The sequence below is a fragment of the Heterodontus francisci genome, chromosome 5 (genome assembly GCF_036365525.1).
Source record: "Heterodontus francisci isolate sHetFra1 chromosome 5, sHetFra1.hap1, whole genome shotgun sequence".
NCBI classification, from domain to species: domain Eukaryota; kingdom Metazoa; phylum Chordata; class Chondrichthyes; order Heterodontiformes; family Heterodontidae; genus Heterodontus; species Heterodontus francisci.
Window position 1 is genome coordinate 49,213,401 of NC_090375.1, and position 22,449 is coordinate 49,235,849.

The window sequence follows — 22,449 nt, forward strand, 5'->3', positions numbered from 1 at the left end:
ATTGAACACTGAATATCTGGGAGTTGCGTACAAGGACAGAATCTAATCGACAGGATCAGGTGGATTCTGTGTGGAAATATTAGATAACCTAGGGGTATAATCTAAGTAAAAGGGGCCGGTGATTAAATGTTTTTTTTAAATTCATAAGCCCAACCCATCTTAGGAACATAGGAATAGGAGTTCCCCCACCTGTATAAAGTATAAAGAATAACAGACCCTGTATGCTTTATAGTTAATAGGAAACCTTTTATGCATAATAGGAAAATTGCTTACTCTGCATATATTGTAAGGGAATAGCAGGGGTCATCGATATTACTGGAAATAATGGATTCTCTATAAATTATAGTAAATAGCAGATACTGTGTATATTATAGGGAAATAGTTAATCCTATATTTACTGTAGAAAATAGCAGATCTCATATATGGTACGTTGAACAGCTGATCTTGGGCATATTTTAAAGTCAAAGCAGGGGCGACATATACTCATTCAATTATACTTCAGGCTTGCGGTCTGTCCAGTCCTTGAAGTAAATACTCACCGATTTCTGTGCATCAAATAACAGGTTTCTGTAGAAAAGAATGAACTGCCCATAATTCATATCCACCCTCGTGTCCACTTCCTGTCAGAAGGATAAATAAAGCATAGGTACCATGAATCCATGGCCTCTGTTACACTCACTAGCAGAGGCACCTTTGAGCTATAGTATTGGAAAGTACTGAAAATCATTTGGCTCATCCAGCCTGCTCCTTTTCTACAGGCCAAGTACAAGTTGCTCTGTCATGAATCCTCTCAATTTATTTCTCCTATGAATAAAACTTTAAAAAAGATTATTTTGCTGATCCCAGAGTTTATGCAGCAAATGCTCTAGGGTATCAATGTAGCATTATAATCCACATTATTGATCTGCAAACAATTATGTTCTACACATGATATTCCCAAAGTCCCAACTGGACTAGACCTATGGTGCTCCGGAGAATTTGATCTCTGTTTACGTGTGTTCTGATAACCTTCAGTCTCTTTCAGAACAAGGCATTCAACTAGCCTTTACTTTAAAGAAATTAATCAACATTGTCATAGTTTTAGTGCAGCATTAACACAGTATTGATACAGTTTTAGCACAATGTTAACACAATATTAATTGAGTTTTGGCAACAGCATTCATACAATATTAAATTAGTTTCAGCATATATTAGAACAGTATTAACACAGCATTAACTGATGCAATAGTAGCACATCATTACCACAATATTAGTATTACTTTATTACAGCATTAACACAATATCAAAACAGCACTAAAAGTATTAACACACTTTCAGCACATTATCAACACAGTAGAAATCTAGCATTAATAGAGTTTTAGCATACTAGTCACATGGCATTAACACAGCATTAGCAAAGTATTGTTATAACATTAGCAGTGTTAGCATAGTTTTAGTATAGCATTAATGTATTATTAATGTTAGTGCAGCATTAACATATTACTAACACAGTATTAAGACAGTATTAGTAAACCATCAACAATGTGTTAACAGTCTAAGCATAATATTAGCACAAGAGTAACTCAAACTCAGCAGAATCACAGTATTGTTACAGTCAGAAGGAGGCCATTCAGCCTATCGTGTCCGCACTCGCTCTCTGAAAGAGCAATTCCCTCAGTTCCATTCCCCTGCCTTCTCCCCATAACCCTGCACATTCTCCCTTTTCATATAACTAATTCCCTTTCGAATGCTTCAATTGAACCTGCCTCTACCACGTTCTCAGGCAGCGCATTCCAGGCCTTAACCCCTCGCTGTGTGAAAAAGTTTTTCCTCATGTCACTTTTGCTTCTCTTACCAAATATTTCAAATCTGTACCCTCTCATTCTCGATCCTTTCACGAGTGAGAACAGTTTCTCTCTATCTACTCTGTCCTGACCCCTCATGATTTTGAATACCTCTATCAAATCACCTCTCAGCCTTCTCTTCAAGGAAAACAGTCCTAACTTCATAACTGAAATTCCTCATCCCTGGAACCATTCTTGTGAATCTTTTCTGTACTCTCTCCAATGCTTTCACGTTTTTCCTATAAAGTGAGGTGCCCAGAACTGGACGCAATACTCCAGCTAAGGCTGAACTAGTGTCTTATACAAGTTCAACATAGCAGCATTAACACTGTGTTACAACAACAAAAACTTACATTTATATAGTACCTTTACTGCAATAAAACTGAATATATTCCATATCTTCACTACTCAGTTGAGAAAATCTTTTCTAAAACTTTTTTCTGGCCCTTTCTATCTACTTATCTGTGCTGCTCCGTGCCTCAGCCCTGTATAGCCTGTTACATTAAAGGGTAATCACTGAAAAAGATATGAGGTTTCAATTGGTACCTTCCACCAATTTTTTTTTTTTAGAATTAGAATTAGAATATTACAGCGCAGTACAGGCCCTTCGGCCTTCGATGTTGCGCCGACCTGTGAAACCATCTGACCTACACTATTCCATTTTCATCCATATGTCTATCCAATGACCACTTAAATGCCCTTAAAGTTGGCGAGTCTACTACTGTTGCAGGCAGGGCGTTCCACGCCCCTACTACTCTCTGAGTAAAGAAACTACCTCTAACATCTGTCCTATATCTATCACCCCTCAACTTAAAGCTATGTCCCCTCGTGTTTGCCATCACCATCCGAGGAAAAAGACTCTCACTATCCACCCTATCTAACCCTCTGATTATCTTATATGTCTCTATTAAGTCACCTCTCCTCCTCCTTCTCTCCAACGAAAACAACCTCAAGTCCCTCAGCCTTTCCTCGTAAGACCTTCCCTCCATACCAGGCAACATCCTAGTAAATCTCCTCTGCACCCTTTCCAAAGCTTCCACATCCTTCCTATAATGCGGTGACCAGAACTGCACGCAATACTCCAGGTGCGGTCTCACCAGAGTTTTGTACAGCTGCAGCATGACCTTGTGGCTCCGAAACTCGATCCCCCTACTAATAAAAGCTAACACACCATATGCCTTCTTACCTGGGTAGCAACCTTCAGGGATTTATGTACCTGGACACCAAGATCTCTCTGTTCATCTACACTACCAAGAATCTTCCCATTAGCCCAGTACTCTGCATTCCTGTTACTCCTTCCAAAGTGAATCACCTCACACTTTTCCGCATTAAACTCCATTTGCCATCTCTCAGCCCAGCTCTGCAGCCTATCTATGTCCCTCTGTACCCTTATTTCTTCTTCCCACCCACTCCCAGAAATGTACATTATGTGTACACCCAGACTTATGGGTTTTTGCTCTTTTTTCTTCCTCATAACAGGTGCATATGAGCTATCCCCTGATATGGGTAATTTAAGGTGAAAACCGAGCACTGACATCTGCAATGCCTTCATACCCCAACAAACTGGTGTGCCAACAAACTAAGCTAGTAGACCACCGCACTGTTAGCAAGTCTAGAATGAGTTTTTTTAAAAGTCATTGGAGGACCAGAGAGAGTGAAAGTCAAATCTATTACAATCAGTGCCTGCTAATGTAACTGTTCTCCTTGAGTTACGTTAAGCCAAGGACACATCTCAAAAACTAGAGCCATCACCAGGGTAATAAGATAGAATCTGATTCCCTAACACTGCACTAGGGAGGTGTTGAACTCACATTACTTTGCTGTTAAAGTTTCAATGATGAGTCAGCACCCAGGAGCGGTCATGAACATTCAAGACCCAACTTTTTTTTCTGTGTCTTCCAAACCGTAAAATGGATCCCTGTATTATTAGGACCCTTAAGAAGAATATGTAGCAGCAAGGAGGCATGGTATGGACAGCATGTTCTGCGTTTTCATTGATCAGAGATTATATTAGAATGCTAAATAGAGGGAGATATATAAGGCTTTTCTCATCATGAGGGAACCACAGTAATGAATATTATCTTAGTGATCATTATCATATCACAAGCTGATAATAGGCTTGTGTAAAGAATGAATGAAAGAACTTGTGTTATATTAGCACCTTTTCATGTCCTCAGGACATTTCAAAGCACTTCACAGGCAAAGAATTACATTTGAAACGTGGGCACTGTTATTTTGTAGGCAAATGCATCAATCAAATTTCACAAGGCAATACCCCACAAAAAGCAAATGAATGAATAAACGACCTATGAACTGTTTTTTTGTGATATTGGTTGAGGAAGCAATGATGGCCAAGAAGAACTGATTCTTAATTTTTGAACAGTACTATGGGATCTTTCAATGAACCTTGGCATTAAAATCTCATTGATAGCCCAACATTCAATTACATTCTTTTATTGTGAAGCCTTGAGCACACTGGGAATATAGCTCTCATCAAACAGGGTAGATCTCTCTTTTTCCACCTTCAAGACCTGTCTCTGAACATACAATAAGGGTTCAAAGCACTAGTTTGTCTATTCATAGCCTAGCACCTGGTAGGCACAGACAAATAGCATATAACAATAGCAGACAACCGTTTATAACTGAGCAGAAATTAACTTTAATCTCAGGTAGATATATATTATTGGATATATACTTTAAAAATAAAAAATTGGAGAGCAATGGGGAAAGAGCAGAGAAGTGGCATTAATTGATTAGCTTTTTCAAAGAGCCATCAAAGGCATGGTGGGTCGCATAGTCTCCTTCAGTGCTGTAAAATTGTATAATTCTAAGGGGGCCTCAAGGGTGGTTAGCTGTAAGAATGAAAGTATCACAGTAAGGGGCACTTTCTTGACACTGTAATTAAGGGAAACGGAGCTGTACAGATTTTTCTTGGGCGGCACAGTGACACAGTGGTTAGCACCGCAGCAGTTAGCACCGCAGCCTCACAGCTCCAGCGACCTGGGTTCGATTCTGGGTACTGCCTGTGTGGAGTTTGCAAGTTCTCCCTGTGTCTGCGTGGGTTTCCTCCGGGTGCTCCGGTTTCCTCCCACAGCCAAAGACTTGCAGGTTGATAGGTAAATTGGCCATTATAAATTGCCCCTAGTATAGGTAGATGATAGGGACAGGTGGGGATGTGATAGGAATGTGGGATTAGTATAAATGGGTGGTTGATGGTCGGCACAGACTCGGTGGGCCGAAGGGCCTGTTTCAGTGCTGTATCTGTAAATAAATAAATAATATGTATGATTGGGTATCACACCGAGTACGGCTCAAATCTGATGAGTCATCGGTGTAGCTCAGCTAAGGAGTATGTGATGGTGATAATGAAAATCTGCCATTCTCAGTACTACCACCCCTCAGAAACATTTTTATTAAAAAGAACAAAGTATATTTAAGGCACTTAATTAAGTCAGACACCTTTCCTGATTCACAAAACTGTGTAAGAAACACAAGAGTTGTGACAGAAGTATTTCTACTTACCAACAGCCTGTCCCGCAGGAACCTCATATTTGGGACTCTGTAGTTGACTTGGGGAAGCATGACCTTTAGATCCTTCACAGTGATACTGGAAAAAATAAACATTACACATACAGTTCAATTACCATACAGCATAATCACATCATGCAAGAAGATAGGAATGAATGAAAGTCAGAGCTAGGTATGAGTGAAGAAAGAGGAAAAGTATGAAAAAAGGTATAAATGAGTGAAAGACAAAGGGCTGGTCATGGTGGGGGGGGTCCAGAAAATGCCTCCAGGAGAGGCCCGCCACGGGCCTCGACGCTGGGAAGGCACCACCCAATATTACCGGCGGCGGCGAGGCCTTGTGGCAGCCCCCCCCACCCCACTGCTCGGCGCCAGGAACATAATTAGAAGATGATAATGTATGCAAATAAATAAATAAATACTTACCTCATCGCACTGGCCATCCCGCTGCGATATTCCAGCTGGTTGCCGGAACTCCTGTGCCTTCAGATCTCCGTTCAGAGATTCGAGGCAGAACACTGGTTGGGAGCATGGAGCAGGTAAGTTTTCAGGGCTGGGGTGGGGAAGCAGGGAAAACCATTGCGATTGGTGGACAGGATGGTGCAAAGGGGTTGAAGGTGAAAGTTAACAAAGTTCGGGGGGGGGGGATGGTCAGGATCACGAGGTAAGTTTTTTGTGGGGGAGAGGGCAATTAATAAAGTGTTCAGTCATTGGGGATGTGGGGAGGGGATAGAATCTTTTATTGAATTTTTACTTTTAATTTTATCTCCCCTATAATTTTAAAAATTTATATGTAACTGAAGGGTTGGTAGTCCTTCAAAAATGGCACTGGTGATGGAAACTGTTGCCGGGGATGGAGTGCCCGCCCCCTCTATGTGTCATCAGGGGTGGGCGGACCACCCCAGCCATGTAAATGAGCCACCATGCCAAATATCGTGGCAGCTCCATGTAGCAATTCCTGTGAGTGCGCTCTGCAGTTTTTGAAGCTCATTGCCGAGCTGGAAAAATTCAGCCCAAAGAGTAGGAATGAATGAATGCCTGAGGTAGAAACAACACCAACTTGTATTTACATAGCACCTGTATCATAGTAAAATGACCCAAGACTTTACAGGAGTGTTATTAGACAAAATTTGACAACGAGCCACATAAGGAAATATTAGGGCAGATGAAGGTTTTAAGGAGCATCTTAAAGGAGGAAAGACAAATAGATTGGTGGAGAGGTTAATGGAGGAAATTCCAGAGCTTAAGGCCATGGCAGTTGACAGCATGGTTGTCAATGATGGATTGATTAAAATCAGAGATGCACAAGAGGCCAGAATTGGAGGAGTGCAGATAAATCGGAGGCTTGTAGGACTGGAGTTGGTTACATACATAAGGAGGAATGAAGTCATGACGGGATCTGAAAACAAGGATGAAAATTTTAAAATCAAGTTGTTGCTTAATCGGAAGCCAGTGATGGTCAACAAATATATTAGTGATGGGTGAAAGGGACTTGGTGCAAATTAGGATAAGGGCAGCAGTGTTTTGGATGACCTCAAGTGTATGGAGGGTGGAAAATGGAAGGCCGACCAGCAATGCATTGGAATCATCAAATCTGTACGCAACAAAGGTATAAATGACGGTTTCAGCTGCAGATAAGCTGAGGCAGAGGCAGAATTGGGCAATGTTATGGAGGTGGAAATAGGCGATCTTGGTGATGATGTGGACCTGAGGTCGGAAGCTTATCTTGGGATCAAATACAACACCAAGGTTGTGAACAGTCTGATTCGGTCTCAGACAGTTGTCAGAGAGAGCGCAAGAGTCAGCAACTAGGGAAATAAGTTTGTAGCGGGGACTGAAGACAATGGTTTTGGTCATCCTACCATTTAGGAGGAAATTTCTGCTTCTCCAGTACTGGATGTCAGACAAGCAGTCAGACAATTTAGAGATAGTGGAGGTGCTGAGAAAGTTGGTAGTGAGATGGAGTTGGGTGCTGTCAGTGTACATGTGGAAACTGACGCTGTGTTTTTGGATGATGTCATCAAAGGGCAGCATGTAGTTGAGAAATTAGAGGGGGCCAAGAATAGATCTTGGGGGACACAGATAGTGGTGCGGGACTGGGAAGAAAAGCCATTGCAGGTAATTCTCTGGTTCTCTGAAATGAGTGAAACAGAGTAGGAAGGCATGAGTGAAAGACAAAGGGTGGTGATGTGTGACAGCCAGACGGCTTATTCCAGTGCTGGGTGATGCCCTGTGGATTAAGAAATGCCCCACCCACCTTCCAAAGGCTGGAACCAGGTAGTGGCTGGCCTACCCAACTCATAATGTACCTGGATGATCTATTAATGTACAGTGACACCTGGGGGTGGGGGGGTGCACCAGTTAGAAGCCCTCTTCTGAAGGTTCCAGTCGGCTGACATAGCGGTAAATCTTGCAAAGATCGAGTTCGTTAAAGCTAAGGTAACCTATCTGAGGCAAGTTGTGTGTCAACAGCGAGTGATTCCCAGAGCAGCAAAGGTACAAGCATTGATGGATTTTCTCGTCCCCATGACCAAATAGGAAATAATGAGATTTTTGGGGATGTGTCAGTTTTACTGCAAGTTTGCCCCAAACTTCAGCACTATAGCTGCCCCACTGACAGACTTATTACAGAAAAGAGCAAAGGTAGTGTGGTTAGGGCGGTGCCAATAAGCTTTTGAAAGGCTGAAAGCCATCTCAGCCAATGAACTGGCAGCCCCAAACTTTAATAAACCACTTAAAGTGGCAGTTGATGCTAGTGATCTCGGTGTCGGTGCTATCCTGCTCCAAGATGATGAGTCAGGCAGCGAGAGACCAGTTGGGTATTTCTCCAAAAAAGTAAACAGACGTCAAAAGAGATATTCAACTGTGGAAAAGGAACTGTTGCTGGCTAGCAGGCACTTTCAGGTATCTGTCCAAAAGGGATATAGGGAGACCATAATCTATACCGACCACAATCCTTTAAACATTTGTGGAGAAATTCAAAACCCATAATGCAAGGCTATTTTGATGGAGCCTGCTTTTGCAACTCTACCACCTAAACATTACCCACATTACAGGAAAAACAATGTGATAGCTGACACTTTATCCAGAGTCTAACTCAACACAGAATCATCCCAGATGAAAACTAAACCAGAGCATAGCTATGGCAGTGTGAGATTGAGAAGTGAGTGTTTGAGGATTAATGTGTGTGTACAGTTTCTTTTTTTATTTACAACCTTATAATGAAATGCTCCTGTCATCACATTTCATTCGCGTGATATGAAGGTGTCACAAACGCGTGCTATGCCGAATGATGAAATTTTTTTTATTCCACCAGCTGGAAACCTGAATTAATTTTTTTTTTAAAAGGAACAGATAAAAGGTGACTTCTTCTTCTTTGGCCTCCTTGTCTCGGGAGACAATGGATACGCGCCTGCAGGTGGTCACTGGTTTGTGGAGCAGCTCCTGGAGTGGCTATAAAGGCCAATACTAGAGTGACAGACTCTTCCACAGGTGCTGCAGATAAAATTAGTTGTCAGGGCAGTTTCGCAGTTGGCTCTCCCCTTGCGCTTCTGTCTTTTTTCCTGCCAACTGCTAAGTCTCTTCGACTCGCCACACTTTAGCCCCGCCTTTATGGCTGCCCGCCAGCTCTGGCGATCGCTGGCAACTGACTCCCACGACTTGTGATCAATGTCACAGGACTTCATGTTGTGTTTGCAGACGTCTTTAAAGCGGAGACATGGACGGCCGGTGGGTCTGATACCAGTGGCGAGCTCGCTGTACAATGTGTCCTTGGGGATCCTATCATCTTCCATGCGGCTCACATGGCCAAGCCATCTCAAGCGCCGCTGACTCAGTAGGGTGTATAAGCTGGGGATCCCAAACAGTGTAGGTGCGAGAACCTGTTTCACGCCACTCAGGATAGGAAAGGGGTCTGTTGAGGCGCCGCTATGCTGAATTGTGCCTTTCATATTGTCATGGAATGAGGTGATGATACTTAGTAGCTTTGGTGGACATCCGATCTTTTCTAGTAGTGTGAAGAGACCACGTCTGCTGACGAGGTCAAAGGCTTTGGTGAGATCAATGAAAGCAACGTAGAGGGGCATTTGTTGGTCGCGGCATTTCTCCTGTAGCTGATGAAGGGAGAACAGCATGTCAATGGTCGATCTCTCTGCTCGAAAGCCACACTGTGCCTCAGGATAGATACGCTCGGCCAGCTTCTGGAGCCTGTTTAAAGCGACTCGAGCAAAGACTTTCCCCACTATGCTGAGCAGGGAGATTCCACGGTAGTTGTTGCAGTCACCACGGTCACCTTTGTTTTTATAGAGGGTGATGATATTGGCATCGCGCATGTCCTGTGGTACTGCTCCCTCATCCCAGCACACGCAAAGCAGTTCGTAGAGTGCTGAGAGTATAGAAGTCTTAGCACTCTTAATTATTTCAGGGGTAATGCCGTCCTTCCCAGGGGCTTTTCCGCTGGCTTGAGAATCAATGGCATTACTGAGTTCCGATTTTGTTGGCTGTACATCCAGCTCATCCATGACTGGCAGAGGCTGGGCTGCATTGAGGACAGTCTCAGTGACAACATTCTCCCTGGAGTACTATTCTAGGCAAATGACTCCTGGCAACACCTATGCAGTCATATTCAGCTGGCCTCAGACACCGGAAACATCAGTGGAATGTATGATGGCATTAATAGAGATTTTGGGCCAACCAGCAAGAAGATCGCACCCCTCAAATCTAAATCAGGGGACACAATCACTGACCAACGCAAGCAAATGGATCGCTGGGTGGAGCACTACCTAGAACTGTACTCCAGGGAGAATGTTGTCACTGAGACCGCCCTCAAAAGGTGACTGCTAGCAGCTAAAATAGCCACCACCATTTGCATAACTATATCCTACATTCCAATGATTGAGATGAAAATGAATTGTCTGCCCAGTCCCCTCCAGAACAATGACTTGGGGAATTTTGAGTGAACTACCTGCGCTATCCCCATAAACAAGACATTAAGGCAAGCATTTGGGGCATTAAACTGGTGGAGACGAACCACTCAAACCTAATTACTTGAGCAATGGGACCCTGGTTGAGAGAAGGGAATTCCTAGACATGAACTTTTTAAGTTATAAGAGGGAATACACACTGGGTGACAGTCATGTGACAGGCTCCACCATCTGTGTATTTAAGCTGTTTTTTTTCTCTGCAGAACCAGACAAACAACTGGACACTAACCAGAGAAGACCCAAGTGGGATCATAAACACCGAGGCCTATCACTACCCACAGACAGAGACCCCGTGAAGGAAATTATCTACATCACTGTTCCCAGGGAGAACCACTGTCCACTGCTGTCCACATTTGCAAACCGGAAGCCTCAGGGCCACCAAATTCAACCAAAGTCCAGCCGAGTCAGCAATCTCCACAGATTGTATACCCCTTTTTATTGCTCCAGACTCTACTCGATCAAGCTATCCTTCCCCATTCTGTAACCAATTTGTATGTGTGTGTGTGTGTGTCTGTGAAAGTTGGAACATAGTTTATTATTTTACTTAGATCTCTTTCTTTGTTAAACTCAAAAGACCTGTCCGATTTTTGTTTGTGATCGTAGCATGTAAATAGTTAAACACTCATTGAATTGACAAGCATATCTACTTTTAAAAAGAAATAAACCCTGTTTCGGTCAAGCAAGGAGAGGGACGAGTGGGGAGTCCTCCGACCCCTCCTCACCGGATCATAACAATACTCTTTCCTTTAGTTTTCTCATCTCTTTTGTTAACGATGGCTGTTTTCATTTGATAAGTAAAGATCTTCACCCATAGGGTTAGATATTGGTCCTGCATTAAGCTAAATTCTTCTTTGAACATAAACAGAGACATTGGTCCCTGCTGCCCATGTTTATTTTTTGCTTAAGTCTACGCCTGCCAAAAACTAGATGAGATTGAGGATCTCGGAAGCAGCGTATATGCTAGCTTAAGTTGCTGTCACCCGGGTTTCCTCACTCATATGAGTTTAAAATCAGCATGGCGCAGTATTTCCGCCAATGTTTCAGCATATATCCAAGAAATTCCTGGCTGGAGACTGTTTCTAATAATTGTGTTTCTCCCCAGAACTGTCGGCACACATTTACTGCAATGGTCAGAGTTGCACAGCAGAGGACAGCAGCAATGATTCTGTGCTCAGTCTTCAGGCCTTGTTTAACACACCGGAACACAGACCCAGTGAGCTGAGCAACAGAGTCTGACAGATTTTCCATAAATCTGACAGATAACAAAAGGCTGACCTTAAAGGGGCAGTATCTGTCAGAATTCCTCTCTTGCAAGGCTGATATCCCCGCATACAAACCATATTCTGGAGCAAAGACAGTGACAGCTTTTACAATAATGAATGCGCCCAGCTCTCTCACATTTGGCAGGAGTCTAATGTGGGAGATATCAATCCCTTTTGCATTGATCTCCTACAGGATGAAGGACTCCAGTTATGTGGAGAGATAGGAGAAGCTGTGATTGCTCTTTCTCTAGCAGTGAAGGTTAAGGGGTGACTTAATAGAGGTATTCAAATTATGAGGAATTTCAGTAGAGCAAGTAAGGAGAAACTGTTTCCTCTGGTTAGTAGGTCAGTAACCAAAGGCCACAGATTTAAAATAGTTGTACTAGAGGGAAAGTTTTCAGCCAGAGGGTTGTTAAGATCTAAAATGCACAATCTGAAAGAGTGATGGAAGCAGAATCCATAAAAATCTTTCAAAAAAACATTAGGAATGTACTTGAAGAGGACTAATTTTCAGGGTTATGGGGATAAAGCTGATCTCTGGGACTAAATTGTACAGCTCTTTTAAAGAGCCAGCACAAGCACGATGGGCCAAATGGCCTCCTTCTGTGCTGTAAAATTCTATGATTAAAGTAGTGTCTATACTTTAATATCACTTCACTTGCTGTAAAACACTTGGAACAACCTGAGGTCATGAAAGGGGCTAAATAAATGCAAATCTTTCTTACTTTCTCTCGAAATATGTCTACATGACAAAAATATAAGAAATTTGAGATATTTTGGGGATGTGAAAGGTTCTTTATAAATTCAAATTCTTTCTTTGAAATGGGAGGAATCCCTGTCTTTCTCTCTCTTCATTTTCTCTGTATATGTTTCTGGGGTCTCTAGCTTTTTCATTTGGTATCCTTATCTGTGACACCCACAATCTTTCAGCCTCTCATGCTTGGCATTGTTTCTTTTTCAACCGCCATCTCCACTCTGCCTCTGGCATTAAGCACACTGACCCATTGTCGCAAGTGTCTACTCACAAAGGATGTGTAAACATCATTGCCACTCATGATGGAAATGAAAACGACGCATGGCATTAATAATAATGATAAGTGTTAAATAATGCAATGGCTCTCTGATGCAGATGGGATCCCTTGGAATCACCTATTCTTCACCTTTTAGGGAAAAAAGAGCACACAATGTTCCAGAGATGGGGCATAGAGGGGGAGGAGTGGGCATGTCATACCTGCCACCAATGGAGGAGGCGGCCCTGACAACTGGCCACATGTCTGCTGGGCTCACAATAGCTGAGAGCGAGATGGGGGTTCTCCCAAGAGACGATGAATGCATAATGCCTGAATCATTTAACTGTGAAGTGGCAAATATCACATCTGCGTTGATTCATGCAGATGTACATTCATGTATTGGTGCGACAAATAGTGAGAAAGAGGGAGGGTTTCAGATATCTGGACCATTGGGCTCTCTTCAGGGACAGATGGGACCTGTACAAGAAGGACGGGTTGCATCTAAACTGGAGGGGCACTAATATCCTGGCTGCAAGGTTTGCTAGCGTCACTCGGGAGGGTTTAAACTAGTGTAGCAGGGGGGTGGGAACCAGAGCAGTAGGACAGCTAGTGAAATAAATGAGGAGGACATAGTAAATAAGGCCAGTAGGACTAAGAGGAAGAGCAGGCAGGGAGATGTTGCTGAGCACAGCGGGACTGGTGGTCTGAAATGCATTTGTTTCAATGCGAGAAGTATAACAGGTAAGGCAGATGAACTTAGAGCTTGGATTAGTACTTGGAAATATGATGTTGTTGCTATTACAGAGACTTGGTTGAGGGAAGGGCAGGATTTGCAGCTAAATGTTCCAGGCTTTCGAAGCTTCAGGCGGGATAGAGGGGGATGTAAAAGGGGTGGGGGAGTTGCATTACTGGTTAAGGAGAATATCACAGCTGTACTGCGGGAGGACACCTCAGAGGGGTCATGCAGCGAGGCAATATGGGGGGAGCTCAGGAATAGGAAGGGTGCATTCACGATGTTGGGGGTTCACTACAGGCCTCCCAACAGGCAGCGGGAGGTAGAGGAGCAGATATGTAAACAGATTTTGGAAAGATGTAAAGGTAACAGGGTTGTGGTGGTGGGTGATTTTAACTTCCCCTACATTGACTGGGACTCACTTAGTGCTAGGGGCTTGGATGGGGCAGAATTTGTGAGCAGCATCCAGGAGGGCTTCTTGAAACAATAAGTAGATAGTCCAACTAGGGATGGGGCCGTACTGGACCTGGTATTGGGGAATGAGCCCGGCCAGGTGGTCGCAGTTTCAATAGGGGAGCATTTCGGCAGCAATGACCATAATTCCATAAGTTTTAAGGTACTTGTGGATAAGGATAAGAGTAGTCCTCGGGTGAAGGTGCTAAATTGGGGGAAGGCTAATTATAACAATATTAGGCAGGAACTGAAGAATTTAGATTGGGGGTGGCTGTTTGAGGGTAAATCAACATCTGACATGTGGGAGTCTTTCAAATGTCAGCTGATTAGAATCCAGGACCCGCATGTTCCTGTGAGGAAGAAAGACAAGTTTGGCAAGTTTCGGGAAGTTTGGATAACACGGGATATTGTGAGCCTAGTCAAAAAGAAAAAGGAAGCATTTGTAAGGGCTGGAAGGCTAGGAACAGATGAAGCACTTGAGGAATATAAAGACAGTAGGAAGGAACTTAAGCAAGGAGTTAGGAGGGCTAAAAGGGGTCATGAAAAGTCATTGGCAAACAGGATTAAGGAAAATCCCAAGGCTTTTTATACATATATAAAGAGCAAGAGTGTAACCAGGGAAAGGGTTGGCCCACTCAAGGACAGAGATGGGAATCTATGTGTGGAACCAGAGGAAATGGGCGAGGTGCTAAATGAGTACTTTGCATCAGTATTCACCAAAGAGAAGGAGTTGGTGGATGATGAGCCTAGGGAAGGGAGTGCAGATAGTCTCAGTCATCTCAGTATCAAAAAGAAGGAGGTGTTGGGTGTCTTGCAAAGCATTAAGGTAGATAAATCCCCAGGGCCTGATGGGATCTACCCTAGAATACTGAGGGAGGCAAGGGAAGAAATTGCTGGGGCCTTGACAGGAATCTTTGCATCCTCATTGGCAACAGGTGAGGTCCCAGAGGACTGGAGAATAGCCAATGTTGTGCCTTTGTTTAAGAAGGGTGGCAAGGATAATCCAGGAAATTATAGGCTGGTGAGCCTTACGTCAGTGGTAGGGAAACTATTAGAGAGGATTATTCAGGACAGGATTTACTCCCATTTGGAAACAAATGAACTTATTAGCGAGAGACAGCATGGTTTTGTGAAGGGGAGGTCGTGTCTTACAAATTTGATTGAGTTTTTTGAGGAAGTGACGAAGATGATTGATGAAGGAAGGGCAGTGGATGTTATCTATATGGACTTTAGTAAAGCCTTTGACAAGGTCCCGCATGGCAGACTGGTACAAAAGGTGAAGTCACACAGGATCAGAGGTGAGCTGGCAAGATGGATACAGAACTGGCTTGGTCATAGAAGACAGAGGGTAGCAATGGATGGGTGCTTTTCTGAATGGAGGGATGTGACTAGTGGTGTTCCGCAGGGATCAGTGCTGGGACCTTTGCTGTTTGTAGTATATATAAATGATTTGGAGGAAAATGTAGCTGGTCTGATTAGTGAGTTGGCGGACGACACAAAGGTTGGTGGAGTTGCGGATAACGATGAGGATTGTCAGAGGATACAGCAGGATATAGATCGGTTGGAGACTTGGGCGAAGAAATGGCAGATGGAGTTTAATCTGGACAAATGTGAGGTAATGCACTTTGGAAGGTCTAATGCAGGTGGGAGGTATACAGTAAATGGCAGAACCCTTAGGAGTATTGACAGGCAGAGAGATCTGGGCGTACAGGTCCACAGGTCACTGAAAGTGGCAACGCAGGTGGATAAGGTAGTCAAGAAGGCATACGGCATGCTTGCCTTCATCGGTTGGGGCATAGAGTATAAAAATTGGCAAGTTATGTTGCAGCTGTACACACTTAGAATATTGCGTGCAATTCTGGTCGCCACACTACCAGAAGGACGTGGAGGCTTTGGAGAGGGTACAGAGGAGGTTTACCAGGATTAAAAACAAGAAATGCTGGAACCACTCAGCAGGTCTGGCAGCATCTGTGGAAAGAGAAGCAGAGTTAACGTTTCGGGTCAGTGACCCTTCATCGGGTTCCAATGAAGGGTTACTGACCCAAAACGTTAACTCTGCTTCTCTTTCCACAGATGCTGCCAGACCTGCTGAGTGGTTCCAGCATTTCTTGTTTTTATTTCAGATTTCCAGCATCCGCAGTATTTTGTTTTTATTTTAGGTTTACCAGGATGTTGCCTTGTCTGGAGGGTATTAGCTATGAGGAGAGGTTGGAAAAACTCGGATTGTTTTCACTGGAACGACGAAGGTAGAGGGGCGACATGATAGAGGTTTACAAAGTTATGAGCTGCATGGACAGAGTGGATAGTCAGAAGCTTTCTCCCAGGGTGGAAGAGTCAGTTACTAGGGGACATAGGTTTAAGGTGCGAGGGGCAAAGTTTAGAGGGATGTGCGAGGCAAGTTTTTTACACAGAGGGTGGTGAGTGCCTGGAACTTGCTGCCAGGGGAGGTGGTGGAAGCAGATACGATAGCGACGTTTAAGAGACGTCTTGACAAATACATGAATAGGATGGGAATAGAGGGATATGGGCCCTGGAAGTGCAGAAGGTGTTAGTTTAGGCAGGCAACAAGATCGGCACAGGCTTGGAGGGCCGAATGGCCTGTTCCTGTACTGTACTGTTCTTTGTTCTTTGATCCATGGAGAGATGGAACCTTTATTAACTTGTGTTCCATCTAAACTGCAGGGTCAATGCTGGAGGAAGACCAGGAGCCGCCAGATGTGACAGCGCAGTTCTCAGAGATCAGAAGAAAGAAGAGAAGAAAGAAGAAGGAAGAAAGGAGAAAGATGAAGAAAGAAGGAAAGCAGAAAGAAGAAGGAAACAAGAAAAAAGAAAGAAGGAGGAAAGAAGAAGAAGGAAAGAAGAAAGAAAGAAGGAAAAAAGAAAAGGAAAGACGAAGAAGGAAAAAAGAAGGAAAGAAAAGAAGGAAGGAAGAAGGAAAGAAGAATAGAAATAGAGGGAGAAAATAAAGAAATAAGAAAGATGAAGGGAAGAAAGAAGGAAAGTAGAAGAAAGAAAAGGGAAGGAAAGGAAAAAGAAGAACAAGGAAAGACACAAGAAGAAAGGTGAAAGAAGGAAAAGAGAAGGAAAGGAGAAAGAAAAAAGAAGGAGGATAGAAGAAAGAAAGAAGACGAAGGAAAGAAGAAGAAAGATGAAGGAAAGACAGAAAGAAGAAAGAAGGAAAAAGAAGAACAAGGAAAGAAGAAGGAAAAAAAAAGAGAAGAAAGAAAGAAGAAGGAATGAAGAAGGAAAGATGAAAGAAGGAAGAAGGAAAGAAGAAAGAAAAAAGAAGAAAAGAAGACGGAAAGATGAAGAAGGAAGGAAGAAAAGAAGGAAGGAAGAAGGAAATAAGAAAGAAGGAAAGAAGTAAGATGAAGGAAAGAAAGAAAAAAGAAGGAAAGGCAGAAAGGAGAAGGAAGGCAGAAAGAAGAAGGAAAGAAGAAAGGAAAGAAAAAAGAAGGAAAGGCAGAAAGAAGAAGGAAGGCAGAAGGAAGAAGCGAGAAGAAAGAAGGAATGAAGAAGAAAGAAGAAAAGATGTAAGAAGGATGAAGGAAAGAAGGAAAGAAGAAAAGCAGAAAAAAAGAAAAGAAAGAAGGAAAGAAGAAAGAAGAGAGAAAGAAGAAAGAAGACGGAAAGAAGAAAAGAGGTAAATAAGGGAAGAAAGAAAGCAGAAACAAGTAAGAAGAAGGAAAAAAACAAAGAAATGAGAAGGAAAGAAGAAGGAAGGAAGAAGGAAAGAACGAAATAAGAAGGGAAGAAGAAAAAGGAAAAAGGAAAGGAGGAAAGATGAAAGAAAGAAGAAGGAAAGAAGGAAGTCAAACTGTTTTGAAGTGTCAGAACAATTGATGGCCAGAACAGCAGGGAGAACTCTCCTGCTCTGCATTGAACAGTGCCTTGGGTTCTCTTATGCCCACTTGAGAGGGCAGACAGGGCCTCAGTTTATTGGGATTGCTTTTCCCTCTGTAGCAAAGTGTGAAGTTGGAGCATGTTGGCTGAAGTATGACACCTGGGGTGTAATGTATGCAGTGTGACATCTTGAGTGTGACTTGTGCAGTAGGATGCCAGTAGTGTGATGTATGTGTGATAGACACATACACAGATATAGGGATTTCATTCACTTCTCTGAAAAAGTAGCTGCGGATCTGCTCTGTATATGCACTCCCCTTACAGAAACTAATGGTTAAATGGGGAGAGGCAAAATGTTAAATGGATCCAAGCCAAATGGTGAAGAATAAAGCTAGACACGAGGCTATCCTTTTCTTGGTAGTTGGTTTATTCACAGAATGCAATATTACATAACTATGTTTCCTATTTAAGCATCCGTGTCCCAGCAGACTCTCTTTATATCGCCTCTAAGTCCTTAATTAAACAATGTCCTTCACCTGTGTTTCTTTAACAATATAATTAACACACCATTAACACAAAATTCCTCTCAGTATCCCATGATGCTGAACCAACAGATGGGAAGCAGTATTGATTTTATCCATTTTATATTTCAGCACTTTCCTTAACTTTCAAACTTAGAAAAAACAGTGTTTTTCTTCAGGATGGGGGAGGGATTGTTGTCAGTTTTTTGTGTGGCGGGTCAGGTTTTGCGGGTGGTGAGGTGTTATGATACAGAGAAGCTATCATACAAGGGAGGGGAAATGGTCAAGGAATGCTAACAGTAGTCTGCAGTTTGTTTATGGAGAAACCATTGTGAAAGACCAAGGCTCATAACACAAGAACACTACCCAAGTTGAAAGAGAGAGAAGCTGAGCAAGTCAAGAGATAGTGATCAGATGCACATCCTGATTCACCTTGTCTAATTAACAAGTAACTAGTGGGTGCTCCATTTATTTCCAAGTGACCATTGGAACACAGTACAACTTAAAGTTCCTGCTGATAATAAAGAGTTCACTGATAACAGCCGACTTCATATGAGCCAATGGACTGTCTTCAAGGACAAAAGAGATTCCCTGAAAGGTGATTTACAAGTGTGGATGCAACTCATTAAAGGAGAGGTCTCAGGGGTCTGGTATATTTCCGTCTCTGGTCACAACGGACTGCCTTTGCTGCTACTTAGAGCTCCATTAAGGCCCTTTCAAAGATTGATGCTGCTAACTAGATATTCCTTCCTAGATTGGGAGGCAGTGGAAATGAACCACAAACTGAGCCTTGTGGATCAGCTGAATTAGCAACATTCTCAACCTCCTGTTAAACCTGACACCCAATCCTTCAGTCTCCTCTGTCTCTACTACAGGCGAATGTCTCCAGCTTGTATTGATTTTGACATCTTGTGAGACATTAAAGGAGATATCTATTTCCTTCTAAGCAGTCAGAATGTTGGCGGAGGGGTGCATGTGTCAGTGTAAGTGATTAGAGACTACCACTCACTTCACTAAGAACATTCCTGTAACTGAAAAGACTGAACAACACACTGAGTTACCTCATGTGACTGTGAGGAGGTGTTAAATGGAGGCAAAACTCTTTGCCACATAAGTAAGGCAAATTATAGTAATATAGTAATTAATACTGAAAACGTTCTGGTAAAAGCTATCCCATTTTACCTCTCCTGATGAATCATGTGCTGTGGAACAGACCATGCAGTCTGAGAGGTCCCACGTTCAAATGGTTGTGCTATGCTGATTTTGCTGATCTCAGACATGGTAGCAGTCAGGTGTGCCACAATTGGCCTCAGCATGCCTGTGTCAAAGCGGAAGAGTCAGCCAGAGTGTCCTCTCCTGATCACTCTCCAGTGACCCACCATATACATATGTGGATGTCAGATGAAAATATGTCAGCCTCAGCTGGTAAGCCATAGCTAGACACTCCCACACAGGTGTAGCATGTGTCACAGAACCTGGAAGATAGTAATAAATAGAATCCAACCTCACCATTTTCCTAATTAATCCAACTGATGTACAGGAAGGTGGAGTCAAATAGATTTATTTTATTTTTACAAATTAGTGATTCCTATCTGGTCAACTTGATTGGAAAAGTCACAGAAAGATTGAACTCAAATGTGATGTTCCCCCTTCCTCACTGCTGCCCCCTGAAAACCACTGCATAGAAACATAGAAACTTTATGGCATAGAAAGGAGGCCATTTGGTCCAGCTGAAAAAGAGCTATCCAGCTTAATCCCACTTTCCAGCTCTTGGTCCATAGCCCTGTAGGTTACAGCACTTCAAGTGCATATTCAAGTATTTTTTTTATACGAACATGCAAATTAGGAGCATGAGTAGGCCACTCTGCCCCTCGAGCCTGCTCTGCCATTCAGCAAGGTCATGGCTGATCTGATTGTAACTTCAACTCCACATTCCAGCATACCACCGATAACCTTTCACCCCCTTCCTTCTCAAAAGTCTATCTACCTCCGCCTTTTAAAATGCGATAAGGGTTTCTGCCTCTACCACCCCTTTCTGGCAATGAGTTCCAGACCCCACCATCCTCTGGGAGAAAAATTACTCCTCAAGTCCTCTCTAATCCTTCTTCCAATTACTTTAAATCTATTACCCCTGGTTATTGACCTCACTGCTAATGGACATAGGTCTCATAATTTTATACACCTCATTAAATACCCTCTCTAGTATACATGCTTCCTGTAATGCAGTGACCAGAACTCTGCACAGTACTCTAGCTGGCTTAACTAATGTTTTATACCAGTTAATAGTTCTATCTATCATAACCTCCCTGCTCTTCTACTGTAGGCCTCGGCTAATAAAGGAAAGTATGCCTTCTTAACCCAGCTCTGTTCAGTCCCTCTCCATCATGAAAACAACTTTTCGAGGTTCACATGTGAAGAACAAGGGATTACAGAGGGTCAGTTGGCTTCTGTAGAGCCATATCCCAGCTGGAGTCAGTGCCTTCAGGAGGGAAAGAGGGTGTTGCAGAACATACAGCACTCCTTTGCAAACTACAGGCAAAGCAATACAGAGAGTGAGAAAAACAGAAGGAAAAGGAAAGAAACCTAAATGTCTATGGCACTCAGGAAGAAATGGAAAAATCCTGTCAAATGTCAAGATGTGGCTGCAACTCACCTGTTTTCTTTGTTCCTGTCCATCAGAGTAAACTGCTTCCTGAGCCACCTGTAGGCAGAGAGCAGAGCCAAAGTTATTCATGTAGTATAAGGGTTTGAAAGGGTTAATGTTTGGGACAGTGTAACACCTCCCACTATGATGATGTAAGAGACCAGATTTGAAGGAGACTTGAGGAGAAGAAGAAGCAGCATAACTATCAAAGGAATTAGACATGTTTAAGTGAAATGTATGTAGTTCCTGAAATATAAAAAATGAGTTACTTTTTAAACTTACCGAAGACTCAGAAATCCCTGCGAGCCAGACTAACCAAACATACAATATGGTGGCAAGGGTGAACAGCAGTGGCTCTTGTCATGCATCACCCAGAAAGTTTTGAAAAACTACTTACCTGATAAAAGAAGCACCAAAAAAAGGCAGAAATCGAGACGAGGTTGTGAGGAGCTCCAGAGTTGTTCCGTAGACAAAGTGGCAATACGGAGTGTCAGCTTCCAGAGGCATTCAGGCTGCACCACAGAGGCATGGAAGTCTGTGAAAAAAAAATCCTGGTCCAGCGATCGCAGGCTTAGAATCGGAAAACCAAGCAATGGTCGGGGATCTGGTTAGCAACCCTTAAAAAGGGTAGAAAATTGTTTTTAATGGCACACTAGGCAGGCAGCACTAGAAAAAAACAAAATTCCTTAGCAAGGGCAATCTGAAGTTGGCGCCGTTACATGAGGCGACCGCGTGGCTGATATGCACAGGAAAACTTCCAAAAAGTATGAGAAAACTTCCAGTTCAGGAAGGAAAATTTAAAATAGAAAGTTAACTACATAGAAAGTTTAGAAAAGCCATGGATCTTAAATTTATGCTACCAGAGAGGTTTGAAAATATGGAAGGACCAAATCAAATTCAAAACTGATCACTGTGGAAAATAAGATTATTGAGATACAGAATTGCTTCCCAATTAGACAGCGAGTCTGAATCAGAACAAGTCAATACATTACTGTACTCCATAGGAACAATAGCAGACAATATTATTGCAAGACAAAGCATTAATGAGACATCAGATACATTTGCTAAAGTCTTAAAAGCCTTTGATAAGTGTTTCAAACTGAGAAGCAACAAGATTCTCGAAAGGGCCAGAAACCAGGTGAACTGATAGATGCTTTTATGAATGACCTTTACAGGCTAGTTGAAGGATGCGAATATGGAGACCTAAAATCAAAATTAATAAGAGACCGCATTGTAGTAGCTATTGCTGATGAACCTCTATCAGATTTATTTCAGTCTAAGGAAGACCTCGCCCAAGGAAAAACAATACAGCTGGTGAGACCAGCTGAGGTCCATAAGCAGAACAGTGCAATCCTGAGAGGTGAAGAACAAACTTGGTTCAGGAAACATCCAATGACCATATAGTTCTTTAGGCACAGGACAGTAAAAGAAGCACCAGAAAAGAAGGTACATTTGGGAAGGAAGATGCCATGAAACCCTGCCAGCGCTGTGGCGCCAAGAAGACCCACAGTCACAAACAATGTCCCGCAAACAAAGCAGAATGCTTTCACTGCAAGAAAGTTGGCCATTTTGGGAAGATGTGCCAAAGTAAAACCTCTACTTTCAAAGGTTGTAAAGAAAAAGCCTTCACGCAGAGAGCTACTAATGAAGTTG

General features: G+C 42.8%; 1 protein-coding gene across 2 annotated transcripts in view; it reads right to left on the bottom strand.

The window, feature by feature from the left end:
• The window catches only part of LOC137369829 (1-phosphatidylinositol 4,5-bisphosphate phosphodiesterase gamma-1-like), a 205,868-nt gene that overhangs the window by 72,036 nt on the left and 111,383 nt on the right, over positions 1–22,449 (bottom strand). For both annotated transcript variants that reach the window (XM_068031407.1, XM_068031406.1), the window contains exons 4-6: positions 20,806–20,853; positions 5,346–5,430; positions 540–620 (exon numbers count right to left, since the gene is read on the bottom strand). In XM_068031407.1, the coding sequence (XP_067887508.1) occupies positions 540–620; positions 5,346–5,430; positions 20,806–20,853 (214 nt within the window). The remainder of the gene's footprint in view (positions 1–539; positions 621–5,345; positions 5,431–20,805; positions 20,854–22,449) is intronic.